Here is a 27400-nt window from a genome sequence, read left to right on the forward strand (position 1 = left end):
TGACAATCACCTACACACCCTGCCCAGGAACCACCCAGGACATGTTTGGCTCCCCAACTCAGCTCTGTGCCCCGTGGAGGCCTGGCTCGCGGTGCCCTGGTGCCCCCACAGGCTCTCTGGTGCTTCTGGGCTCCAGAAAGCAGGATCCAGGTATGGTGGGCATCTCTGGTGGGACCTGCCTATCAGGGGCCAAGGCCGATGATGATTCTCACCTTGGGGGGCACCCAGTGGTTCTGGGGTCCACCCCATGGCCAGGGTCACTCAGTTCAAACTCCATAAACATTGTTCCAGCAGCCCGGTGTCCTGTCTGTCCCTGCGGCTCAGTGTCCACCCAGCCTCCAGAAAGCTATGGTAGCAGCTGCCTGGGACCTTCTTTTAGGTAGTGGTTTGGTCTGAGCAGGCCCCCAGAAAAACCGCGTGGCGGAGGGCCATGATAGCCTCAAACCAAACCAAATTCACTGGGATCAGTCGATTTCCACTCACAGCAGCTCTCCCTGTTAGACAGGGTAGAACTGCCCCCCCGGGGCTTTCTGAGACCGGCCACTTCTATGGGAGTGGACAGCCTCGTCTTTCTGCCGAGGAGCAGCTGGTGTTTTTGAACTGCCGACTTTGTGGTTAGCAGCACAGCATGTGACCCACTACACCATCATCGGGACTCAAACTCTCATGTCCCCAGCCCATGGGGGAAACGAAGCAGGTGATCAGGGCTCCCACCCCGAGACACCAGCCCTTCTGGCACTGGGATGGCCCCCTCGTTTCCAGCAGGTGTCACAGACCCCGCGGGGGTGAGGGTGCAGGGGGGCTGCTCTGGCCTGGTGTGGGGAAGAGTGGAGGTAAGAATGCATTGCCGCTCTGTTTACGTCAGTGGACTCATTTGGAAAAGGGAGGAAGTGGTCATGGGTGCAGCAGGACCTTGGAGGCACTACTGGCCAGTGGCTGAAAGGGGCTGGTTCAAACCCAGCTGGGGCACCTCAGAAGAAAGGCCTGGCCACCCATGCTGACAGGTCACAGGCTTGGGATTATACTCTGAACGGGGGTGGGCTGCCATGAGTTAAATCAACTCCACCCCACACAGCCACGGCTGTGCCACACGGGGGAGCATTCATCCTTTGAATGCGGATATGCTTAGCACAATCAAAGAAAAAAACCAAAAACGCCTCCCACGCTGGAAGGAAGAACAGCTAGCTCTGGCCTCTGGGGCCGGGGGACCTCTAACTACAGCCCCCAGCTCTCCCTCCCCCGCCCCCCACTAGACATTCTCCTTCCAGCCTGTCTGATGGCCCTCCCCACCCCACCCCAGCAAAGCTCTGGCTAAGACTGGTACCCCGTGAGGGCAAGTCTCGCCCCACCCTGGCGATCCCTCCCAGGGGCGGGGCGGGGATGCCCTCACTGTGCAGGATGGCCAGGGCCAGGATGCCCCCCGTGCTGGTCCCGGCCACCCAGTCAAAGAGGTCCTTGGTGGCGACGCCGGAGGCCTTCTCAATGGCGATGAGGAGCTGGATGATGATGAGGCCTTTCACGCCCCCTCCGTCCAAGCAGAGCAGGTGGTCGTGGCTGCAGGGGCGAGGGAGGAGAGTGGCATCTACGGCAGCCGTCAAGTCACACGGTCCCAGCTCTCAGCCAGTGGCCCCGGAGCGGACATGTGGAGCAGAGCAACGGCAGACAAGGCCCTGCCACAAGTGCTGGAGCCTGTGATTACAGCGTGACTCCTGACCCCCAGTAGGTGTCATGATCCCGAAACAAGGGAGCAGGCTTTCTGTCACCCCAGAGAGGTTCTGTCAGCCTAGGCTGTGTCTCCCGCTGAGATCTGAGAGGGGCGCAGGGGCACAGAAGTGAGACAATAGGGGGCACGGAGCTGGGGCAGAGAGGGTGAAAGAGTCAAACACTTTCCCTTCTGAGGGTGTGGGGAGCGCCGCCTCAAATGTATAGTCTCTTCACTCATCCACTCACTCACGTCGAGTCAATTCTGACTCAGAACCAGACAGCACCTTCCCTGTGGGATTCTGAGACTGTCACTGTTTAAGGGAGTAGAAAATCCCATCTTACTCCCTTGGAGCGGCTGGTGGTTTCAAACTGCTGACCTTGCAGTTAGCAGCCCAACACGTAGCCACTGCGTTAGCAGGGCTCCTCTTCCAGCCTCACAGCCTCTGAGGAAATAAGCTTCTATCCAAAGCGCCATGCACTTTGGGATTTCTGCTGTAGCAGCACTGGGCGGCCAAGGCTGGGGGCAGCGGCGGAGACAGTGGACAACGGCCGTGCTTCAGGAGGTGAGCAATGTCCAGGAAGAAAATGGAGCTGGGCAAGGGAGGCAAGACTGCCCGGAGGCCTGGTCCACAGGGTCCCCTGGGTGGGTGGGGGCCCTGAGGGCAGCAGCTGGGTTCTGGTTAGGAATTCATTCCCAGCACCAGGCCGAGCACGTGCCCCAGAGAAGGCCTCTGAGGATTAAACAGGCCGGAGAAGTACCCCCCAAATTACATCTTGAAATCTTGGCACTGTCCACATGATCCCATTTGGAAATAGGGGTTTTTGGACCCTTGTTACATTAACGGGGTCCCACTCAAGTAGAATAAACCCCCCCTCCCTCAGTTCTTGGGTTAATTTGGACTCCTGAACCCCCACCCTACAGGGCAGGGGAACTGCCCCAGGGGGTTTCCAAGGCCATGACTTTCGATGGAGTCACATCTTTCTCACACCGACTGGCTGGAAGGTTTGAACCAACAACCTCCAGGTTAGCAGTTGCTCAGGAGCTTAGCTGCCGCTCCCTCAGAATTTCTGTAACCACAGAAGGCGGACTCTGACTGACAGCAAGAACAGAGGGACACACAGATAGAGGGCAAGGCAGAGGACAGAGAGGGATCGCCTACACCTACATGCCCGGGCCTGCGAACCTACAAGCGAGGTTGGGGCTGATTGGGACTCTAGCTCTCTCCAGACCAGTGAGAAAATGTAGCTCTGTTCTTGAAGGCCACCCCCTTGTGGTATTGGTGAGGTGGGACACTAAGACAGGAAGGACAACGGGGTGGGGGTGGGCGTGGAGGTGAGTCAGTGCCCTTCACTCTGGGAAGGCGGGTGAAGAAGGCCTGTCTATGAACCCAGGGCACTTTCTCTAGTCCCAGCCCCACTAAGGGGGACACTCGGCACTTTCTCTAGTCCCAACCCCACTAAGGGGGACACTCCCCGGTGGCCCTGGAAACCCTCAAACGTGCTTTTGAGGCACCAGGGTTGATTGGTGGCACAGAGTTTGTCAGGGGGCACATGGGGCAAGCTGGCTTGGGTCCCGGTCTGCTGGCTGGAGTCAGGCCCTCCCTTGGCACCGTCTCCCCAGGTCCTCCAGGCCTTGGCTGCCAGCTTTTGAGGCTGCTGGACCCCTGGGCACCTGCCCAAACTGGCTGTGCTTCTGGACACGCTGCCATGGGCCTGGCCCAGACCTGGAGGCTGGAGGGCCCAGACCTGGAGGCTGGAGGGCCCAGCCCTGTTGAAGGAGCTTCTCTCACTGGGACTATTGGTTGCTCGTCTGTGTTTGCTCCTCTCCCCCCAGTGGGCAGCCTGGCCACCTTTGTCCAGTGGATGGTGCAGTCCTGTCTCTAGGCCCCAGAGACTTTTTCTGGACAGGGAGCCTGGCCCTGCAGCCAGCCCAGCAGGAGGTTGTGCAGGCCTGAAAGGCTGGAGTGTACAAGCCAACCTTCCTGAGACCCAGGGGGCAGAGCGGAGCCACGGCGAGCCTCCCCAGAGCTCTCCAGGCACCAGCACCTCTCTCCCCACCTCTGTGTGGGGGCTCTCAGGCTCCCTACCCCCGCCACCTCCTATGCCCCAAATCCTCCACCCACACCTGCCTAGTCACTGGTGATGGGCAGACCAGGCGCCCATGATTTCATTCCTGCTGGGCACCAGAGATGGTGTGGGTGACCTGGCAGGGGGCTGGAGGAGGCCAGAGCCGGGATTGGGGGTGGGGGGAATGGACGCCTGTCCCTTGCCCCACTGACCTGCGCTTCTCATCCCGCAAGGAGCTCAGGATGAAGGCTGGCTTCCGGGTCCGTGAAATGTGCTTGATGTCCTGCAGTTCTGTGGGCACAAGGAAGGCATGCTGGGCAGGGCTGTTCAGACTGGCAGCCCATGGGGGAGGGCTTCTCGGGAAGAGGGCTGCAGTGCCAAGGGAAGAGCCCCTACGCTGCCCAACTGGCTCCCAGGGTTCCCCTCAGCGTCTTCCTCTTGAGGCTCTGAGACCACAGGACTTGCCCTGGGCCTTGTGGCCACAGGGCAGGGATGGGGCAGGCCTTGGGGTTTCAGTTCAGGAATGAAGGGGCAGGGAGGGGGTCCCTAACCACGCTTCAGATGCTTCCTTCTCCCCATCCCAGGTCTAGAAACTTCCTCAGTATTGATTCAGGCCGGAACTACCCCTCATCCACTCCACCCCAGGCCACCGTCCCGACATGCAACCCAGACCCCAGGTGCCCGGCCCAGTGCCACCCCTGTTCCTGGCATTATCACCCCTGTCACAGCACTGGGGCTAGAAGCAGCAAAGCAGCAAGCCAGCATGCCAGCAAGCAGTGTGTGTCCCCGCCCCATAGCCCGGAGCAGTGCCCAGAGCAGCAGGCAGGTGCTTGGCTGGGGTGGCGGTGGTGGCGGTGGCAGCAGCAGCAGCGAGAGGCAGGAGGGTGCTCAGGTCTGCGGGTGTGACTGAGAAAAAGGACAGCGGGGACACGGGCAGCAGCTAGCCCACCCTATGGCCTCTCTGTGCCAGGGCAGTACCCACCAGGTGCAGTGGCCCAGGCCCACCGTCCAGCCTGGCGTGGGTGACTGCCTGCCTGCCTGAAAAATGGAGACAGACGTGGGAGGTGGTGGGCAGAGGCCCTTCCTGGAGGGCTGGGCGGGGCTGGCAGGGCCCTCAGACGAGGACCAGACTCTGCAGGACTAGACTATCTATCCCTGGTAGGGGTGCTGGTGTGTGCTCCCTAAGTGGTAGTCAATGCAGTCTGGCTTGCCGGGGATGAAGGGTCACTGAACCAGGCCCCCTGGGACCGCTGTACCACCAGGCAGAAGGGGGGGGGCGGGTCCTGGTTCCCAGGTGGGGCAGGGGATGGGGCTGTCTCCCAGGGACACCAAGGAGGCAGAGGGCAGATGGTTCTGAAGGCTGCAGGTCACCCAGTGGCCACTAGGGGGAACTCGAGCTAACAGAGACCAAACAGGGGGGCAGATAAGGGGCCCCTTGAAAGGGCAGGCCTCCATAGTGGCCCCACGGGGCGAGGAGTTCCTTGAGCCGTCAGGACCCCCTCTGGGCCCCAGAGAGCAGCACTCTCATGACCCACACTGAGCCCCTTGGGGGCAGAGGGGATGCTACAGACAATGCCCAGCCCCGAGTGGCAAGTCCAGGTAGTCTGGGCCCCGAAGCCCTCTGGGGTCTCTGGTACCTCTCCTACTCTGCTGAGCTCCCCTACCCAAAGCTTCTGCTGTTGAGTCAGTTCTGACTCATCGTGATCCCACAGGACGACGACAACTGCTCCCGTGGGGTTCCAAGGCTGTGTGTCTTCATGGGGGCAGCCAGGCTCATCTTTCTTCCTTGAAGCAGCTGGTGGGTTCGAACCACCCACCTTGTGGCTATCAGGCCGATGCCTAGCCCATGGTGCCATGAGGGCTCTTTGGCTGCCCTGCAGAGGCGAACCAATCTTGCCCCATCCTCCCTTGCTCCCCCAGGCCCCATCTCTTTTCGACAGCGCCCAGGGGCCGGAGGTGGGTGGGGGGTGGGCAGTGGCGGGAGACAGGAGGCAGGTAGCCTACCTAGGTTGCTGAGGTTGATGGGCGGGGGCTGAGCTCTCTCCTGGGAGAAGACAGGGTGCTGCGAGGCGGTGGGGCCCTGCTCCATGGAGCCCCCTGGGATGAAGGGGAAGCGGTACTCGGCCCCTACAGTTCTCAGCAGGGTGAGGAGCGCCTTTCTGGTGACAACTTGTGGTGGTTGGCAGGGAGAGATAGCACAGCGTCAGAGGGACAGTGTGGACTTGGTGCTCGGGGCTGGGCATTGTCTGTAGCACCCCAGGGGAGGGGCCCAGGAAGCCCAAACCCACCCTGGGGGCCTAGGCTGGTACTGATGTGCCACTCTCTGTGCTGGTGACATACTCACGCACGCACGTGCGCACGCGCCTCTCTCTCTCTCCCCCCCTCCATCTCTGGGCCAGCCTCCCCAGCAGCCTTTGCAGTGCCCTGAAGACTTCCAGCCTTGTGATGTGGGGGCTCTGCTCTTCCCAGCTCTGTGTGAGCAAACAGTGCAGGCGCATGACCTGTGTACCCGCTGCCATGCGCATGGCCTGTGTGTAAAGAGCATGCACCAGCCTTTCCATGCAGGCTGTGTGTGCAGAGCATTTCTCCCCACCCTCACCCCCCGCTCTACTTGCAAGTGGTCACACCAAGGAGTGCCCTGAGTGGGTCAGACGCCCCCCCCCACCTAATGCGCTGGGTTGCAGGCACCCTGAGGTGGGAAGAGGGGCTTCAAAGAGGAGGACACTGGCTTGGCAAGTCTCTGGGTGCCCCCACCCGACCCCGGCCAGTTAAGAACCTGTTCCTGGGAGAAGGCTCCTCCTCTGCCGCCCCAGGACCCCCGATATCTGAGCACACAGCTGCCCATGGGGAGAGGGTCACCTTGGGAATCACTCCTCTTTGGCTGGTCCCTCCGCTCAGGGTGCAGAGGGCATACCTTTGCTGATCTTGGAAGCTACTAAGGTAGGAGTCTCCCCAAAGTCATTCGGGGTGTCCACTTCCGCTCCAAAGACAATCAGGGCCTTGATCATTTCCACGTTGTCCTTCTGTTGGGACATGAGCAGTGGAAGGTGTGAGACACCTCAGAGAATCGAACAGGGATCCCTGGCCTCCGCCCAGCTGTCCACTAGGTGGGCTTCTGGCCAGCGAGGGGGGCCCTGGGGCTCCCTCGTCCACACCCAGTGGAGCTGGCAGTGCAGCAGGCCAGCTGAAGCTCACACCCCCACCCCAGCTTCACGGGAGCCTGCGTGGAGCAAGCCACACCCTCTCACCCCTGACCCCAGAGACCCTGGGGACCACCAACAGGTCAGCTGCTGAAGGCTTTCAGGACAGCAGGGAGAGAGGAAAGGAGAGCGGGGAAGACTGTTGTCCTTCCGGTCCTGAACGCCCCTTCTAGTGGGGTTGGTGGCCTTTTCTCCCCCGAGCGGGTGGGTTAGAGCAGGGGGAGGCTCAGTCTCCTAGGACAGGCCAATGGGCTGCCCCTCTGCCACCAAGGGAACCAGAGGCCTGGGCTTGTCACCTCCCTCCCCCTGGCCTGGAGAACACAGGGTGTGTGCAGAAGGGGCTGTGGGGCGGTTGCTGGACGTCACTAGGACTTCAGGGCACGCGCGGGCTGTCATCATCCTGGCTGGCTGGTGTGGGCTCGTGGCGACCCCGGTGCAGCATGGAGCGACCTTGGCCAGGGTTCCAGGTTCTGGGACCTTTCAGACGCTGCCTTCCAAAGTGGGCTCGAACTGCCAACCTTTAGGTGAGTCCTCCAACGTGTTGACCTCAATCATTGACTTCCCTGTTGCTGTGAGCGTTAATACCTTGGTTATCGCCGACGTGTGGCACTGGCTCCCCACTTCACGTGGGGATACGGAGAACCCTTCCTCCCAGTTGAAATGCGTTCAGACGGAGACGATGGAGCACGTGATTGTCAAGGTGCTCCACGACCGTGACCAAACAGGCCCACGGGCCCCTGGGAGACGGACGTGCTCCCAGAGGGTCTGTGAGGCCAACACTGAGCACAGGCACCCAATGGCTCCTGCCGTGTGCACTGGGTGGGCGTCTGCACGAAGGACGCCGAGTGGCAGGGAAAGCAGCTGACACCTTACCATCAATCAAGACCGGGGCACCAAAGCTGATGCTTGCAGGCGGCCAGGCATTTGGAGACTCTGCTAACGAGGTGCTGTGGCTGGGTGCCATCGAGTGAGCTCTGACCCATAGTGAGACCCATAGGAGACTGCCCGGTCCTGCGCCAGCCTCACAGTTGTTCCAACGCCGGAGCCCGTGGAACGCAACGCAGCCTGTGCCCGTGTCAACCTGGCTCGTCCACTTTCCCGCGCGTGACGGCCTTCTCCAGGGACCGGTCTCTCCTGACAATCTGTCCAAGGTCTGTAAGATGAAATCCGGCCAACCCTGCCTCTGAGGAGCACTCTGGTCTCACTTCTTCCAAGACAGACCTGCCTCTCCTGTCAGCAGCCCAGGGCACGGTCCACATTCTTCAAACGCATCCGTTCTTCTACTGCCTTCCTGAGTCAGTGTCCACCGTTCACACGCGTGGGCGGCCGTGGAGAATGCCCTGGCTTGGTTAGGTGCACCTTAGACCTGAAAACAATATTCTGCTTTCCAACACGCTAACGAAATCCGGTGCAGCACATTTACCTAACGCAATATGCCTTTCGATCTCTCGACTGCCCCTTCTGCGAGCGTGACTGTGGATCCAAGCAAGACGAAAGCCATGACATCAATCTTTTCTCTGTGTCTCACGCTGCCTGCTTCTACTGAGACTTAATGATTTCTAGCGGACCAGTGGTAATACCGACCAATGTGAGGCTTTGTCAGACTGCTGAATACAATGCAGAGTCCCCGGGTGGCCCAAACGGGTGCTTGGCTACGAACAGAAGGACTAGGAGTTCAATATTCCAAGGTACCTCGAAAGAAAGACCTGGTGGTCTGCTTCTGAAAGGGTCCGTTATGGGAACCCCCGGAGCACAGTTGTGCTTGGACACAGATGGCGTCAGCTCTGCGTCTGAATTCAAGTCGGTGACAACCGGCTTGGCTGGGGCGCACCATGAAACGGGGTGCTCGAGACTGGGGAGTTGTGCAAAGCCGGAGAAGCTGTGTTTCCAATTCGGAGAAGCTGTGTTTCCAAGGCGGAGAAGCTCAGGTGGTGTAATGGTTACACACGTTGGTTGGGCCGGGATTCACATGGTCGGCAGTTTGAACCAGCAGCTCCGTGAGAGAAAGACTGCACCTTCTACTCCGGTCAGCAGTTAGCGTCTGGGAAATCCACAGGGGGTCGCTATGAGTCAGTGTGGTTTGGTTTGGTTCTGGGGTGCGGCATCAAGCCTGGGTAAAGACAGAGCGGCCACGAAACAACGGGTTCAATGTCACAGGGCATGAGAAGCAACCTGAGCTGGCTCCGCACTGTGCACTGCAACCCCCTCCCCAGAAAGGATCCCGCACCACGGTTTGGTACGGCATCACGGACTACCCAGAATGATGGCGGGCTGCTGCAACACTCCCGCCTCCCTGGCTGCAGATCTGGGTGGGGCCAGATTTGCGTGATGTTGCTACAGGGGGCACGGTTATACAAACTTCTTGGACAGAACCAAGCACCTTGTGGGAATAAGTCGCTGGGCCCTAGGCTTGGGAGGCAGCAAGGCCGATGGGCTTAACGCAGGTCACAGAGTCTGGGTGTCCCTTTGGTGAGCAGCACCCAAGGTCTCGCAAGCTTGAGAATGGCCGACTACTGTCTCTCTCTTTGGAAGACAGAAGGCTGGGCTCACTGCCGTCGCTGCATGGATGCCGACTCACAGGGAGTCTCTGGGATGGATCAGAGCCTCCCCCGTGAGTTCCTGAGGCTGTCACTCTTGACAGGAGTAGATAGCCCTGTCTTTCTCCCGAGGAGAGTGGCAGAGTGAGGAAAATCGAAGACACTGGAGACAATGAGGCTCCTGAATGAAGGGACCACGTGAACCTCAGCCTCTGCCACCCTGAGACCAGAAGAACTAGATGGTGCCTGGCCCCATCACCAAGGGCTCTGAAAGAGACTGCCTTAGCAGGGCCTGGATAGAGCGGGGGGGAAGACATGGGACAGATGGAAAATCATAAAGAGGGCCGGGCTTGGTGGTCAGATAGAGACTGATGGGACCCCCAAGACCCTGCAGGTCTGGAACTGAAACCATCCCAGCGGCTCAGTTTTCAGCCCAACGAGACAGGTCGTAGGAGGAACAATGCTCTAACAATGTGTGCGCAACTTAGAATAATGGACCACTTGGGGTCAGAGGGCAGCATTTACCTGGGTCAGACTTCAGAGGGGATAGAGAAGTAGGAGCGATGGCCGAGGGGAACAGAGAGGAGCCGGGAGAGCTGATCGGGCATTCAGAAAACTGCAATGTTGAGGAAGCAGAAAGCATGTGGCTCGTTGGACAGAAAACTCAGGCTCTGCTCTGTATACCTTCACCCAATTCATGATGAAAAGTTAAGACACAGAAATGAACATATTGCAAGAGACTAACCGAAGGTGACCCGAGATTCTAGTAAAATGATTGGCAAGAAATGTAAACACCACTCTTTTAAATATTTTTTTCAGAGGGGACCCTTGAGGAATAAAGTTTTCTTCGAATGTGATTTATATTAGCATGTCCTGAGTTTATTATTTTAAAATGAATCCATATATATCTTCTTGAATTTCTCACTTCCTATTTCTAACGTGGGAAATACAGATGGTGGTCATCTCATACGCACAAAACTTCCCCAGTCCAGTCTCCCTGGGTCATTTCAGAAAGCAGCAAATGACCAAACTGAGCAAAAGCATTGAGGGCTGAGCCGCAGCTAATTCTAAAGGCCCATTCAGTGCTACCAATGACCCGGGAAGCTATTTATAGGTCTAGCCTCTTGGACAGTCAGGCCTCTTCTGTGACCTTTGGTGTAAAACAGGATGTCTTTGAACTTGAACTTGTCTTGAATCTACTTCTTCTAGAGCCTCGGGGTCTTGCTTTGTTGCATGGCTCTGAGACTTGTTCAATGGGCCTGGGTGTATATTATGCCCTCATTCTAGCGCGCGCACACACACGCGCGCACACACACACGCGCGCGCACACACACAGTAGTGGTGTACACAGGTAATGTGCTTAGCTGCTAACTGAAAGGCTGCAGGTGCCCTAGAGGAAAGGCCTGGCGATATACTTCTTAAAAAAACTCAGCCACTGAAAACTCTTTGGAGAGTAGTGTCGACTGACTGATAACTGGGAGTCCTGATGGTGTCATGGTTATGCACTGGGCTGCCAACCCCAAGGTCAGCGGTTCAAAACCACCAGCTATTCTGAAAGAAAACCCTGAAGGCTTCTTACATGAAAGAGCGACAGCCTGGGAAACCCACAGGGGCAGTTCTACCCTTTCCTGTAGGGTCGCTGTGAGTCAGCATGGGCTTGCTGGCTATGAGTTTGATTTTGGCTTATGTGTAATATGAGAGCCCTGGTGGTGTCGTGGGTTACACGATAGGTGGCTGACCACAAGGTCAGTGGTTCAAACCCACCAGCTTCCCTGCAGGAGGAAGTTGAGGCTTTCTGTTTCTATAAAGAGCTACAGCCTCAGACACCCAGCTCTCGCCTGTCCTATGAGACAGAAAGGGCCTGAAGGCAGTCAGTTTGGTTTGGTTTGTCATGATGCATACCAAGGAGCCCTGGGCCCTGGGGGTGCTGTCAGGTGGGCATCGGACTATGAAACACAAAGTGGGTGGTTCAAGACCACTAGCCACTTGTCAGGAGAAAGAGCATGCTCTCTGCTCCCAGAGAGTCACAGCCTCAGAAGGCCTGCACAGGGCTGCTAGGAGTTGCTGTATGTGCAGTGCGTACTTATACTCCCCAGCCGCGCTGCAGAGACTTTAAAGGCAGGAGTTATGTGGCAAGACAAATCGCAGCCCCGTCCCCAGCAGCCAGAGGCCCTGCTTTCCGGGCATTCACGAGGGGCCAGGCTGAGACACAGGGCCTGCACGTGGCTGTTTCCCTGATCCTGGTGGCGGCCCCCGTAGGATGCTCGCCCGGGCCGGTTGTCATATGTGCCATTTGGACAGTCACCAGAGAGCTGTCACCGAACCTCCCCACACCTCGGGTGCTACGTGCCGAGATGGGCAGCTCCCATTTCCCAGGTGGACAAACCAAGGCTGGCGGGGGGGTCGGGGGAGGGCGGGTGGTGTGGCTTCTCACCAGGCAGCGGGAGCTGTGCCTAGGGGCTGGGGGGACTCACCGACATGGCCAGGTGCAGCGGAGTGTTGCCGTGCTCCCCACGGGCGTTGGCGTGGGCCCCATAGGTCAGCAGCACCATGACGCACTCGAAGCGGTTGCGCATCACGGCCACGTGCAGGGCCGTGTTCCCCGCCGAGCTGGTGCTGTTCACGTCGCAGCCGCGCTTCAGCAGCATGCGGGCCATCTGCTCGGGACAGGGGCCAGCCTCTCAGTGGGACCGCGTAGGCCCTGCCGCTCCCGATGCCCTGGGTGTGGGGGCCCCAGACCTCAGCCCCCACCACCTCAGCATCCCAAGAACCAGGGACAGAGCAGGAAACGGGTCAGCAGCTTTTAGGGGCTCCCAGGCCCTGCCTGCAACATGCCTCGGAGGTCCTAGAATATTCCCCACCCAGACGCTGCCCACACCGGCCTGCCTCGGGAGAGAGAGAGGCCCTCGGGGGCCAGGCAGGACAGGTCCCAGCCACCCCACCTTGCCTTAGCTATGTAAGTCAGAGAGCCCTCCCCACCCTGCCCCTCAGCCTGCCCTTCTGGGGGGAGGTAACAATGAGAGAAGCCTGAACTTAGGAGCCTGACTTGGTGCCTAGCTCCTGGCCCTCGGCAAACCCCCTGCATCTTGGCCATGGCCTTCATGGGCAGGCCAGGCAGCACCCCATCAGTGCCCCACTGAGCTGCACTGCCAAGTGGGCGGAGGGGCCAGAGCTGCGATCTGCTGAGGGGTTGGGGTGGCTTCAGGGCGGGTTCTAGGAGAGATGGCAGCCAGGCTCTGTGGACGCAGCTGTACCCTCCTCCTGCTATTCCCAGCTTCTCCATGCACTGTGTGCTACCTTGCTGACTTCACACTCAATCTCCTCCTCAGGAAGCCTTCCCAGGGACCCTCCTGGCAGGTCCCAGACCCTCCAGTTTACACCCTTGGGCACCGAGGCTCAGTGGGGAATCGCCGCCCCCTCAGTGAGCACAGAGCACATTCCAATGGTCCCACACTCCTCTGCCTTGGCTGCCTCCAAGATCAGCTCCCTCAACCCTGCCTCAAGTGCCCCCCCCCACCAGCATCCTCTCTCCAGCAGGCAGCAGAAGCCAGTGCTGCGCCCCCTCAGCCCCACCTGCTCTCAGACTGCCCCACCTCTGCGTTCTTGGCCCAGTGCAGGGGGCTGGCGCCATAGCGGGGGTCCTTGCTGTGGATCTGGTTGCAGTCCATACTGATGATCATCTCAGCACACCTGAGGAGACAGGGGCCGTGGCCGTGAGGAGGGACGGGCGGGCCTGCCATGGAGGGGCACTCCTGAGGTTCCCACAGGGGGTCAGGGAAGTTTCCACCCTTGGAGAAAGCTATAGAACATGCTCACGATGTGTGTCAGGGAGGTACTGGGTCTCTCAAAACACGCTGGGGCCGACTCCACCATGAAGCCTTCCCAGATGACTCCTGCCAACCACACGCAAGCTCACTGGCATTGGCGTTACGGTCAACTGGGCTGAGGTCTGGTCCCAGCTCCTCATGGGGCACCGGAGCCAAGGAATGGGGCCTCTGCAGCTTGGGGTCTGCTATGGGCTAGATTTCGTCTCCCCCAAACACGTGTTGTGAAATCGAATCCCTACGATGCAGCATGCTGGGCAGCAAGCCCTCGGGGAAGCTGGGTTCTCTGGAGAAGAATGTGGCTTCAGGACCGGAGGCAGGCTTATCAACCCCTTGAGGGACGCACATGACACAACCTTGTTCGCTGACAGCAAGGAGGACTTGAAGCACTTGCTGATGAAGATCAAGGATTGTAGAGTTCAGTCTGGATGACAACTCAATGTCAAGAAGACCCAAATCCTCACAACAGGACCCTAGGCAACATTGTGACAAATGGAGAAAAGGTAGAAGATGTCAAGGATTGTGTCTTCCGTGGCTCCACCATCAGTGCTCATGGAAGCAGCAGCCACGAGATCAAAGGGCGGATTGCATTGGGTCAATCTGCTGCACAAGACCTCTTTAGGGTACTGAAGAGCAGGGATGTTATTTTGAGGCCTAACGTGTGCCTGACCCAAGCCACGATATTCTCCTTTGTATCACGTGCACATGAACATTGGACACTGAATAAAGAAGACCACAGAACGGATGCGTTTGGATGTGGTGCTGGAGAAGAACACGGAAAGTACCATGGACTGCTAACAGGACACACAGGTCTGTCTCGGAAGAAGTAAGGCCAGAGTGCTCGTTAGAGGCAAGGAGGGCAAGAATTGGCCTTACAGACTTTGGACATGTCAGGAGAGACCAGTCCCTGGAGAAAGATGTTATGTTTGGTAAGTGCAGGGGCAGCGGACAAGAGGAAGGCCCCCAACGAGGTACCCTGACGCTATGGCTGCAGCCCTGGGCTCAGGCACAGGACCAGCTGTGAGGACGGCGTAGAGCTGGACTGAGGTTTGTTCTGTTGTGCACGGGGTCGCTGTGGGACCGGGCGGGGTTACCTGAGGTCGCTCTGAGTCAGAACGGACTGGACGGCACCCAGCAAGAGCGTACCTGTGGTCACTCCCATTGGGAATGGGCTTTCTTCACACTATTTAGAGGTGCCCTCCGTGCAGGGTGTGTTTTAAGTCAGCGGCCTCTGAGCTACAACAGAAGTACAGGCAGCTCAGAGGAGTGGCAGATCTGGGGAGGGAGATGCCACACCACAGGGAGATGGCCAGGGGACCGAGGTGCGAGAGCCTTGTCCAGAGCCCCTCGAGAGAGTAAGGCAGTCCACCAAGCCAGGGCCTCGGATCCACCCAGCAACAAGCAATGCTGGTGTGCTAAACCAATCCCTGGTGGGATTTCTGTGACAGGACCCTCTAAAACGGAGACAGGCCCGGCCAGGACTCATGGAGACAGGGTGTCTCTGTACCTAGTTCTGTGCCAAGCACACAGGGGAGCCCCATTGGGGTTGCCCACAGCAGCCTGCATCCTGTAAGAAATGGGGCAGAAGAATGGGTAAGGGTGAAGTGGCTAGAAGCGGCCCTGACACTGGCTAGTCACAGGTCCCCCGGCATGCGTGGGCTTCCTTATCTTGAATGCTGGGGTATACTATGTCTCCTTGGGCTGTTGTGAAGTGGCCCGGGCAGCGGCGGGGCCCAGAGGTTGGGGCAGCAATGTGCTGCTGTAATCACCGAGTTGCCTCCAAGCCCTGGGGACTCCATGCAGGACAGCAAAACACAGGGCCCAGTCCTGGACGGTCTAAACCCTTGCTGGCGTCCCGAGCCCCTTGTTGTGGCCGCATGCTGCCCAGTCTGGGGACTCCTCTTCTAAGCACTCTACCACAGGATGGCATTAGGCTGTGCTCCACAGAGCTGTCACCGGCTGATCTGCAGAAGTGGGTTGCCTGCCCTTTCTTCCTGTTCTCCTAGTCTGGAGGCACTGCTGAAACCGTGCGGACTCTGGAAATAGAAGCGTCATATCCTGACGGGTGGTGGGGTGGGAGCAGCACTGGTGGGGAGAGAACTTACTTGTTATTATGGCTGCTGCAGCTGCCGTCACTCTACTGCCCACTTCCCCACACCCTCACAGTGGTGCCGGGCACAGAACACTTGCCACTGGGAGAATCAAGGGCAGGAAGGCTGGCCAAGCTTGGACCAGACTTTACATAAGGCCACAATGCCCTGGGGATTAGCCAGAAGGATGCAGACCCCAGAGGCGGGGGAGCTTGAGGCGGGGAGAGAGCCTCCCAGCCGGTCTCTTCGCGCTGCCCACAGGAGTTACAGTGCTGTGAGGCTGGCATAGCACGCTGTCCCAGAGCTGCTTGCCCCATGCCCCAGTCCTCTCTGAGGGCCAGCATGGAGCATAATGTCCGTCCGCGGCTGAAGGGCTGACTCATTTGTCTACTGGCTCTGGACCTTGTTCTTGCTGGACAGCTGTTGCTGTTGGTTCCGACCCATAGCGACTCTCCTTACAACAGGACGGAACGCCTCCTGCTCCATCCTCACCGTGGTCCCCTGCTGGGGCCCACTGTTGCAGCCACGGGGTTGACCCACCCCCTAGAGGGCCTTCCTTGTGGGCACTCACTGCCCTTCCACTTTACTCAATGGGATGTCCTTCTCCTGGACTGGCTCTCCTGACATGCCCCAAGTCTGTAAGATGACATCTCGCCGTCCTTCCCTCTAAGGAGCACACTGGCCTTACTTCATCCAAGACGGATTGGATTATCAACTTAGCACTCTGCGGAGCTTCAATCTTCTCCAGTAGCACAGTTCAAGTGCATCGATGCTGGAAAGGAGTTTTAGATATTCTTTTTTACCCACTACACACACACACACACACACACACACACACACACACACACACACCTATTTTATTGAGGGTAAAGATTCCCAGATGGCAAAGGGAGAATGCCCCATTGTTGGTGCAGCAAGGTGCCCGAGTCAGTTCCAACTTCCCAGCTCAGAGGGTTTTCTGGACTGAAATCTCAGTGCAATCCTTTCAGCCAAGAAACTGGAAGATTCTACCAACTTCTTCAGTCAGAAATTGATCAAACATGCGATCAAGATGCCGTGATCGATACTGGAGCCTGGAACTTGACGTTGGAAACAAAGAGGAAGGCCCGGTGCTTGGAAAAGGTGGCATTGGGCATAGAAAACAAGCCGGAGATGCATGACAGCATCCTGCAAGACCCACAGCTTCACTGTGGCCGCAACAATGGGCTCGACCATGGGGACCACTGTGAGGGTGGCGGGGGCCGGGGCGGTGGTTTCGTTCCGTGGCACACAGGGCGGCTATGAGTCGGCTCCCACTCAACAGCACCAGTGACGACGCCGACGGGCTCGTGGGAAATACCACTGTTCAACCACATCAATGGTGGCCGTGCACGAGGACCTTTGCCAGAGGGACACACAGAACCAAACTGACTACACCTGTGGGAAGAGACCACGGAGAGACTCGTTACTGGCTGCTAGAACAAGACCGGGGCTGACTGTGGGACGGATCATCATGGCTTCCATGCACATTTCAGTTGAAAAGGAAGGCAAGTAAAAGAAGTCCAAACTATGACCTTGAACATATCATGCCACCTGCACCCGGAGAACGTCTCAAGGGGGCAGGTGGGATGTGTTCACCACTGCTGAGCAAAGGCCGGCATAATGAGTGTGGGAGGTCATCAAGAGCATCGTACATGAAAACCCAAGCTCGGTGCCATCAAGACCGTGCTGACTCACAGCGACCCCCATGGGTTTCCAAGGCCGTGCCTGCTGATGGGAGTAGAAAGCCCACTCTTTCTCCCAAGGAGCTGCTGGTGGTTTCAAACTGCCGACCCTGAGGACTGCAGCCCAACAGGTAACCAGGAAGCACCAGAGCTCCCTGGTCACCAAAAAGTCAGGAAAGAAAAACAAGGTCAAAGAGGATGTAGGAAGCGATGGAAACTTGCCCTTGAGCGTCGAGGAGTTCAAGAGGTGGGACATGATCAGGAATCAATGGCTTGGGCGCAAGCGTCCCTGAGGGCACTAGCGATCATGTGGACACATGCTGATGAAGCGCTAGAAGCACTCGCTCATCTGTGCTGAGAAACCTGGCCCACCAAGTGGAAGAGATCCAGCTCTGAACCTGCTCCAAAGAAAGGTGGCCCAACACAATGAGGGCATTCAAGAAGGCCATCACCAGTGGCACAGCTAGTCAGGGTTGGCTGAAGAGGATTCAACCACAGTTGCAGTCATGCATGGTCAGGGAGCTGCCAGATGCTCCAGCAGGATTCAGAAGAGGCCACGGGACCAGGAGGCCATTGCTGACATCCGAAGGACCGTGGCGGAAGCACTTGCTGTTGCTAGGAGCCCTCACGCTGGTTCCGAATCCCAGCAGACCGAAACAAACACAGCCGGGTCCTTCCCCCGCCTCACAATGGTTAAGTTTGGGCCCGTTGTTGCAGCCACTGGATTAATTTGTCTCATGAGGGGCCTTCCTCTTTTCTGCTGCCCCTCTAACTTGACTGAGACGAAGCCTTCTTCTCCCATAAAGATGTGCAGTCCCGGACACCACAGGGACAGTTCTCCGCCGTCCTCTGGGGTCGGCAGCGACTCGAGGGCAGTGGGTTTTTGGGCAGAATTTCTGTTGCACTTTAGGAAAACGGGGCTGCAACAACGGGCTCGAGCAAGGCAGCCCACGATGCCGAGGCTGGGGCCGGACGGGCAGTGACTGTCTCGTTGTACAGACCGAAGGTCACCTAAGCACTGCCACCAGCCGGACGGAGCGGTCCTGTTGCTTGCACGGCGATGCCCTCGACCCAGCCGCCCCGGCGAGGACTCACCCCTTCTGGGAGTGCTTCATGGCCATGTGGATGGGGTAGCCGCTGGGCCCCAGGACGTTGCAGCGGGCATTGCAGAGCAGCAGCACGCGCACCATCTCCTGCTTCCCCAGCTGGCAGGCCAGGTGCAGCGGGGTCAGGCCCTGGCTGTTGACCTGGTTCAGGCCGGCCGACGTGCTCTTGCCTAGAAGCTGAAAGCAGCACAGGGAGGTGGGCTGAAGCCCACAGGTGGAGGCAGCCCTGTGGGTCCCCCTGGAGCCCACCTGCCACTCCCCGCCCCCCTGGGTGACAGATGGAGGGGTGGCAGGACTCTGTGAGGACGCTACACACCAGGAGCAGCTTCAGAGAAGGGAGGAGCCAGAGGACGGCAGGGGCCGGCCGCGTGGGGTGGATGGGGCCCTGGCCTCGAACAGGTGAGGAATGTCCAGGACATTGCTGAACGGGCACCCGTGACACCAAAAAAGGGTGGCGGTATCTGGGGCCTACAGGGAGCCCTCTGGCTACACATGACTGTCTCCCACCCAAAGCACCGGTATTAAAAAGAAAACTTGGAGCATGTTGTCCCTGAGGGTCACATGTGACCACTGTGCATCCACGTGACCCCGGGATTGACTCATGGGGACAAACGCCCAGTTCTGAGGCCTTCCTGGGGACAGCGCTGGGATGTCTGAGCCTCATGTCCTTTGGTAAGGAGAGGGACTGATGACCCAGAGGGTGTTAGGCACGCTCACTGGACTGAAGTTCGGACAAGGGTCGGAACAGCGCCAAGCACAAGCCCAGCCTGGACGGAGGACAGCTGGGATGGGGGTGGGAGTGGGGGGGGGGGCGTTCCTCAGTGGGGGGCAGCACTGCCTTCCCTGAAAGCACCAAACCATAGCATGAACCTGTATGTGCTGGGACAAAAGGGCTCCTCTGTCCCCAAGGCTAGGACCTCTAGGGCCTTCTAATGCTGGGTCCAATTGTCTGCCTTTTCCTTTCAACTGGCTATCAAATGGTCTTTCCTTGACAGCCAGGTGCCCTGGGGTGCAGTGGTTCAGCTGGGTGCTAACCACAGCACTGGCAGTTTGAACCCACCCACGGTTGTATGGACGACAGACGAGGTCACCGGCTTCTATCAAGGTGACAGTCTTGGCCTCCCTATGGGGCAGTCCGCTCTGTCGTACAGGGCCGCTGTCCATTGGGATGGACTCCACAGCAGTAGCTTCAGATCGCTGGTTCCTTGCGAGTCTGGTTCCTTACGAGTCTGGTTCCTTACGAGCCTGGTTCCAGACTTGCCCACACCTCCCCCTCCCTTCCTCTGCCCAAGGGATCCAAGAGCTACAGGCGGGGCGCCCAGGGGGGTAAAACACCGAAGAAACCCTCAGGAGTAGCCTGAGTGCCTGCAAAAAGTCACGATCAGAGTGGGGCCCTGGCCTTTGGGGCCGGCAGGAGAGCAGCCAGCACACAGTTGGTGCTCAGGGGAAACCCAGACTGAATGGATTGCCTGGAGTTGGTCACCCATTGCTTGCAACTCAGGGTCATTCGGGGCCATGGCGTGTATTTTGCTGGGCTGATGGCCCTCCTGGAGCTGTCAGCTGACAGTGACCGAGGGCACGTGTCATCCACAGGTGTGGGGAGGGGGTTGCTCATGACTGAAGGGCCCGGGGGGGGGTGTTGGGAGGGGGGGGCTAGTGAGACGCCCGGGGGTGCCACTGGAGCCCAGGGTCCCTGGCCTAGTGCAGCCTTTGCCCCTCCACACCTGCTCACCTGCAGCACCTGGGGGTTATCCCCCTGGACAGCGTAGTGGAAAGCAGTCTCCCCGTTGTTGTCAGTCACGTCCACCTGGGCATGGCAGTACTGCACTAGCTCCACCAGGAGCTCCCCGTCGCCCTTGCGGCAGGCCAGGTGCAGGGGAGTGCAGCCCTGTTCCCGCTCCTTGCTGTTGGCACAGCTGCAGGGGGCAGGAGAGAGGAGTGGGTCAGGTGCCTACACAAGGCCCCATGCGTGAGGGTCAGTCTGAGTCTCGGGCTCAAACTGACACCTGGACTCGGGGCGAATTTGTAGTTGGTGGGTCAAGACACATGCCCCAGGGCCAGGCCAGCGTGAAGAGGCAGTGGGGCGGCACAGGCCGAGCCGGCCTCGGGCAGCTCACTCGGTGTCTCCTGATGTACAAGAGCACAGACGCCAGGCCTGCCCTGCTGAAGGGACAGGACCGCACACAGGGCGACAGCTCAGGAGACAAGAACCCGTCTGCACACTGTGACGTGCTCAGAGCCGCCCGTGCTCAGAGCCGCTCTGAGCCCGGGCCCGGGGCAGAGAACAGCGCTGGGGGCTGCCTCAGGGGCAGATGGTAAGCAGAGCCTCTTGGAAGGGCCCAGCTCTGCGCCCGGTACCAGGGGCCATGGTGGGTCTCACTGCTGACTGTGTGTGTGTGTGTGTGTGTGTGTGTGTGTGTGTGTTGGCAGCTGAGTGTCAGGAACGGTCCCTTTCTCCTCCTGACTCCATGCAGCCTTCCCGTGTGCTGACCCTGCCCCAGGCTGCTCCTTTCCAAATCACACTCCCTGGTGGTGGAGTGATTGGGTGCTGGGCTCTACTGCAAGGTCCGTAGTTTGAAAGCACCAGTCTTGTAGAGGGAGAGACAGGGCTTTCTACTCCCAGAAATTCGAGTTCCAGTCTTGGAAACCCACAGGGGCATTTCTATCCTGTCGTGCCGCGTTGCTGTGAGTTGGCATCAACCTGATGGCAGTGTTTGGGTTTTTTTGTTTTGTTTTTTTAGCGAGGGCACCTTTGAGTAGACTGGAAGGGATCAAGGTAGAACCTCAACTCCCCGTCTCTATCCATCCACCCAATCCCAAGGGTTCTGCTGTCCGCCTAGCCGGCAAACCACCCCCACCACCTGCCTACCCACCTGATGACTTGGCTGTGGCGGAAGCACTCTCGGATGCCCAGCTCCACGGCCATGTGGGCCACAGACCAGCTGGGGTGGTTCCGGATGAGGTCGGTCAGCTGCTGCAGGACCTCCTGCTGCAGGACGTGGGGCGAGCTCTCATAGAAGGGCTGCAGCTGGGTGGAGTAATGCTGGAAGTTCACCAGGGCGTCGGCCTCCGTCTCCAGCTGGAAGAGCCTGGGGCCGGACAAAGTGGGATTCAGGCGGCGGACCCTTCACCCTCAGCCCTGCAAGAAGCAGGCACCTGGAGCCCCGTCAGCTTCTTCGAGGGCTGTGCCTGATCCCAGGCTCCGGCCGGGGCGTCCTGCTCCCCGACCCCACAGTCCACCGACACACACAAGCATGCCCAGGAGGGCCGGGCATCCTTTTCCCTTGGAAACCGTTGTCCTCTTTCAGGCTCTCTGTCTGTTTGCCTCAGTGGTGCTTTACTGGGCATCTGGGTCATGGCGTGCGTGATAACTGGGCTGTCTCATCTGAGAGCCTTGGTCCTTGACCTCCAGCTGTTGACTGACAGTAGATTCTGCCCCTGAGGACCCTCGTGAGAGAGAAGAACGGCCCGTGGGGTAAACTTTAGGGTCTCTGAGTCTGGAATCCTACAGAAACGGCACTTGGCTGCTCACTGAAAAGTTGGTGCTTTGGGCCCACAGCTGCTCTGCGCAAGAAAGGCATGGCAGCCTGCTTCCACAAAGGGGGAAAGGGGAGACTCTACTCCCATAAGGAGCTGCCATCTCAGACACCAGGGGTGGTTCTGCCCTGTCCTACGGGGCCCCCGGGAGTCAGCGCCAGCTCGGCCTCTGTGGGTGGGAGGTGAAGGAAGCACGTCTCCAGGCCTTTCTGCTCAGGACCCACTGTGAAGGGCAGACAGTGATCCTTCACCAGCCTGCGGATGCTGAGTCAGGACTTAGTGAATGTTCCGGCTGAACGTCAAGCTCAGGGTAAGAAACAGACGCTGCTCTATCTGCGGGACAGAACCCCATGCAGCTGAAGAGACTGTAAAAGGAAACGCAAAGGTTTACTTTATAATGTTATGATAAAAAAAAGAATCAAGGTTTCAATGTACGTGATACAATGTGATCCAAAGTGTGTGTGTGTCTGCCTGTGTGCAGCTGCACTCAATCATCCTCACATCAGACCCTTCAATACAGCTCCTCATGTGGTGGGCCCCCCCAACCATAACATTATTTTTGTTGCGACTTCATCACTGTCATTTTGCTGTTGTGATGAATCAGGTGACCCCTTGTAAGGGTCATTCCACCTCCAAAGGGGTCACAACCCACAGGTTGAGAATTGCTGTCTGTATGTGTATATGCCTGTGTGTGTGTGTATATGCCTATGTGTGCATATGCCTGTGTGTGAATGTGGCAGCCAGAGTCCTGGAGATGCGTCCACTGCCACTGGATCCACAGGACTCCCCGCTTGCTGGCCTGTGCCCTTCCTGCATTTGGCATCATTGCAGGCGCTGCGTGAGTCTGAAGAGGAATCCCTGGGCCAATATTGAACGGAAGGGCCTGAGCTGGACTGGGCTGGATGTTTTATCGATGCATAATTACTTCTTGATATACAGCTCTGACACGCATAGGAGTGTCGCTGGATTTGTTTCTCTGGTCAACCCGGCCTCACACAGTGACAGCCCCACATGGCTGTCCACCCCGGGGTTGCTATCACTGACATCACCAGTGACCTGGATGCGGGGACCGGGCTGGAGTGCAGGGAGCCGACAAGGCCTGCGTGAGGAGGAGCAAAAAGGGAGGGACTGCAGGCAGTGTGCACAGCACACGCAGGGACAATGCTTCCGGGGAGTCAGCCGCAGAGGGACATGGGACCAGCAATTCAAAGCTGAGGGGGCGGTTCAAAAAGAAAATGGGGTCTCTCTGAGGACTTCCACTTCCACTAATGCTACGTAATGTGGACTGGGCCCCGGCTCTTGGAGATGGCCAGAAAGGCCGGGGAGAATATAGGCAGCACCCATCTGTGTGCAGGGGCTCTCGTGCCACAGTCGTCATGTTCTGGGCTGCCAACCACAAGGTTGGCAGTTCGAAATCACCAGCTGCTCCATGGGAGGAAGAGGAGGCTTTCTGCTCCTATAAAGAGTCACAGCCTCGGAAACCCACGGGGAATTGACTTGATGATGGCAGTGAGTTTTGTTATTGTTGTTGCCAGCTATCGAATGCCACAGTGATGGATTACCAGCTGGAATGAGGGCATATGGGAAACGAGGAAAATGAACCCAGCACTGAGGGCTTCTGTTCTCTGAGAGTCTGGGGGCAGCTCAGGGGACAGGAGCTAGAGTCCCAGGAAAGCTCTGATGAGCACCCTGGACTTCGGGTTGACACCCAGAAGGTCTGCTCCTTAGGAATAAGTCAGCCCTTAAGGAGCCAGGGTCCCACAGGGACTGCAGCTCCGCCTCAAGTCATTTCAGTTCCAGAAACTGTTCTGACGGTTTCCTGATTGGAAATACCTCCAGGTGCTTTGGAGACTCAACCCCAGCTCCTCCCTGGAGGAGGGCTTTGGGATCCTCAGAGATGGGCCATTTTCTTTCTGGACTGTCCCCCTCAGCATCCAGATGTGGGCTCCATTCCCCTCAACTTTCACCCGTTTAGTCTGCTCATCCTCAGAAGCACCGCTGTCTCCAGTTGCCTACTTTTTTGGGGGAAACAAGGTTTCAAGTCCTTCCTATAAACGTTTTCAAGCACAGTCTACACGTAATCTAAACTAACTAGGCACCTAGGGAGAAGAGACATCTCGGAAAGAAACTCATCAGAAATAGACCTCCGAGGAGGGACTGCAAAGCCGGAGTCAATAACCTCTGTGATAACAATCACGAGGCGAAACTGGAGGGTGCAGGGTCTGGGCCCGGAGCATTAGCTAGGAACAAGGCACCCTCACGTACTAGGTCTCTTTCATGGCCAAAGTGCATCTGACTCCAGCCAGAGCCGTTTGCTCACCGTATCTCTGCGTGTGAGAGTTGGCAGATGAGACAGGACAACAGGAGAGGGACTGGCGGGTGGGCACCGTGGAGCTGGTGAAGAAATCCCGACGATGCTACTGCCCTGCCAAGAGGATAAACAAGCCCACCCGAGAAGACGCGCAATCACACTTAAAGACGCCTCAGGACAGGTTCTTCATTCACTTTACGTGGCCAGCATACACCTAATGCCCAAACCTGACAGGATATTAAAATCAGAAAACTGTGGGCCAGCATCCCTCACAAACACAGATATGGAGAACGAGGGGGGTCGGAGCATCTGTAGACAGTAGGACATCTCCTCATAGAAGGGTCACAAGGAAGGGATGGGTCAACCAGGGCACAGGACAGCACCGATGAAACACACAGCATTCCTTCCTCTGGCTCCTTGAGGCGTCCTCACACACAGCCCTCCCCGCTCTCATGACCCCTTCAGTTCTGGTCAGACCGGAGCATGTACACTGGTGCACGTAAGACCCACAGCACATGGACTCCAGGCCAGAGAAACCTCTCCAAATAGCAATGGGGCAGCAGTACCAGGAGAGTAGGGAGAAGGTGGGGGAGGAGAAGAAGGGGAAACCAATCGCAAGGATCGACACATAACCATCAACACCTCCACCATCAGGGAGACGAATAAGGGAGACAGTGGTGGGTGTAAGAGATGAGAGTAATAATAATTTATAGTTTATCAAGGGGTCACGAGGGTGGGAGAGTAAGAGGGGGGAAAGAGGAGCTGAACACCAAGAGTAAATGTTTGAAAAATGATGATGGCAACTTAAGTACAATTATGCTTGATACCGTTGATGTATGGAATGTTATAAGAGCTGTAAGAGCCCCCGGTAAAATGATTTAAGAAACAAAACAGAAACAACACAGATCTGAAAGTGCTAAACAAAACAGACTTCGCCGACCCACATACAAGAGAGACAGTGCCGGGGCGAGAGGGTTCATGAGGAGGCGTTCGTCCAGGGACGCAGGGCCAGGGTCGCGTTCAAACGTCCAGCAATGTCGCTCCTCACGTTCACGGACGAAAGGAGAAGTCACCAGCTGCTGGAGAAGAATGCCGAGAGGCCCGGAACTGCTCAGAGGACACAGTGGTCTGTCTTGGAAGAAGTGCGGCCAGCGAGATCGTTAGGAGCCAGGGTGAGGGTGGCGCGGGCCCAGGGAGTGTTCCCCTCCATCGTGCGGAGGGTAACTATGGGTTGGCACCGACTCTATGGCGCCCAACCACAGCGCAGAGCTATCAGATGAGTGTGCGGTATGAGCAGTTGGTAACAGAGCGGGCTCCTTTGTGAATTTCAAAACCACCTCCACCTCCCAGAATGGAAAGCAGGTACCCGAAAGGAGACTTGCACCCCAGTGTTCACGGCAGCAGGCGTCTCAAGAGCCCAAGAGAGACGCCACTCAAGTGTGCTTCCACAGAGGACTGCATCAGGGCGCTGTGGGAGGCACGCACGTACACACCAACATCATTCAGCCATTAAGGGGGTGAAAGGAGTTTTGGTAGTGTCATATTACCCACTGGGCTGCTAACCACAAGGTCGGCAGTTCAAAACCACCAAGGGCTCCTTGGGAGCAAGATGGAGCTTTCTACTCCAGTGAACAGTTTCAGTCTTAGAAATTAACTCCCAGGGCAGTTCAGCCGTGCCCTTTAGGGTCATTGAGAGTCAAAATGACTCCAGGGCAGTGAGGCTGGCTTGGGGTGTGAAGGGTGTGAAAGTCCATGTGGATTTCAACTCCAGGTCAAAGAGTACCCAAGTCCTCACAACTGGACCAGGAGGGAACATCTGGAGATATGGAGGAAAGAGGGACATGAGTAAGGATCCCATCTTGCGTGGATCCACAATCAATGCTCGTGGAAGCAGCAGTCAAGACACCAAAGGTGACGTGCATGGGGCAAATCTGCTGCACGAGACCTCTGAGTTGCTGAGGGGCGAGGCTGTCATTTTGAGGACTCAAGTGCATCGAACCCAGTCGATGCCGACTCACGTCGACCCTCTAGGACAGGGTAGAACTGCCCCTATGAGTTTCCGAGGCTGTCACTGTTGATGGCAGTAGACAGCCCGCCCTTCTCCCGGTGGTTTCAAACTGCCTGGCTACTATATTTTGAAGCACCTCATACACATGTGCAATTGGGAGGTGAACCAGGAAGACCGAAGGAGACTGGATGCATTTGAAGCACGGTGCTGGGGAAGAAGCTGGAAGTATCATGCCCAGAGGGCAGACCCATGGGTCTTGGAAGAAGGCAGAGTCGGCCACCACAACACAGAATCGACATAAGGTGTGCTGCTGGAACGTGCACACACACAGTCCTCCAGAAACTAAGAAAACGACATGCGACTTTCAAATATGGTTCGGAGACTTGGGCAGGTCTTTCACTGAGTGGATAGCCTAGCGGTGAAGAAGCACATCAGACCGCGCTCAGCTTGCTCTGTAGTCAGTCAAAGGTCAGCTGGTCTTACAGTAACAGGACACTGCACACCCATTAGCAATCATGAGGGTGGAGCAGGACCGGGCGGTGCTCTTCTGCGGTCCATGGGGTTGCTAGGAGTCAGAACCAACTCGGGCACCTGCCAACTACAGAACAGCTAAAACGTTTAAACCGGATGACAGCCAGGATCAGAGGACGTGGAATAACAGGAATTCCGCCCAACCGAACAGCTAAAATATTTAAACCGGATGACAGCCAGGACCAGACGACGTGGACATGGAATAACAGGAACTCCCCTTCGCTGCTCACAGGAAAACAGCTTGGCAGAGCCAGTGATGCTGAAGATCGCCCCATCTCCCGGCACTGACTCATCGCGGCTGGACGCACAGCAGAAGGAAATGCCGCCCGGTGCTGCGCCAACCCCACCCAGGCATCGCTATGGTTGAGCTACTATGTCAATCCATCTTCTTGACAGCCCTCCTCTGTTCTGCTGGCCCTCCGCTTGGACCTCCAAGCACGATGTCCTCATTCGGGGACTGGCCACTCTGAGAACACGTCAGAAGGACGCAGGGGTTCTAGCACCAAGCAAACATCTAACAGAAATGCATGGCCAGGTGCACCCAGGAAGCGACCCGCCTGTCCGTCCCCAGGAGAACGGAGAAGTCCAGCGGTGGTGTCCACGTGATGGAATCCTCCCGCTGCGAGAGGGCTGGCACGACTACGCGTCAACGTGCTCAAGTGGCAACTGTCTGGTTACACGTGCACGACACGGAAACAGCAACATGCGAAGCTACTCCCCCTCCACGTCACCGCCTCCACCTCGGTCTGCGCTCTTCCATCTCTCTAACCCTCCCCCAGAGG

The 27400-nt window shown here is 57.7% G+C and overlaps 1 protein-coding gene across 2 annotated transcripts in view; it reads right to left on the minus strand.

The window, feature by feature from the left end:
• Positions 1-27400, minus strand: part of PLA2G6 (phospholipase A2 group VI) — a 54321-nt gene that overhangs the window by 9159 nt on the left and 17762 nt on the right. For both annotated transcript variants that reach the window (XM_075553555.1, XM_075553556.1), the window contains exons 3-10: positions 21105-21320; positions 19964-20147; positions 18221-18408; positions 13102-13198; positions 11983-12165; positions 6686-6794; positions 3984-4062; positions 1391-1554 (exon numbers count right to left, since the gene is read on the minus strand). In XM_075553555.1, coding sequence (XP_075409670.1) covers positions 1391-1554; positions 3984-4062; positions 6686-6794; positions 11983-12165; positions 13102-13198; positions 18221-18408; positions 19964-20147; positions 21105-21320 — 1220 coding nt within the window. The remainder of the gene's footprint in view (positions 1-1390; positions 1555-3983; positions 4063-6685; positions 6795-11982; positions 12166-13101; positions 13199-18220; positions 18409-19963; positions 20148-21104; positions 21321-27400) is intronic.

Source organism: Tenrec ecaudatus, chromosome 6 (assembly GCF_050624435.1).
Source record: "Tenrec ecaudatus isolate mTenEca1 chromosome 6, mTenEca1.hap1, whole genome shotgun sequence".
Lineage (NCBI taxonomy): Eukaryota > Metazoa > Chordata > Mammalia > Afrosoricida > Tenrecidae > Tenrec > Tenrec ecaudatus.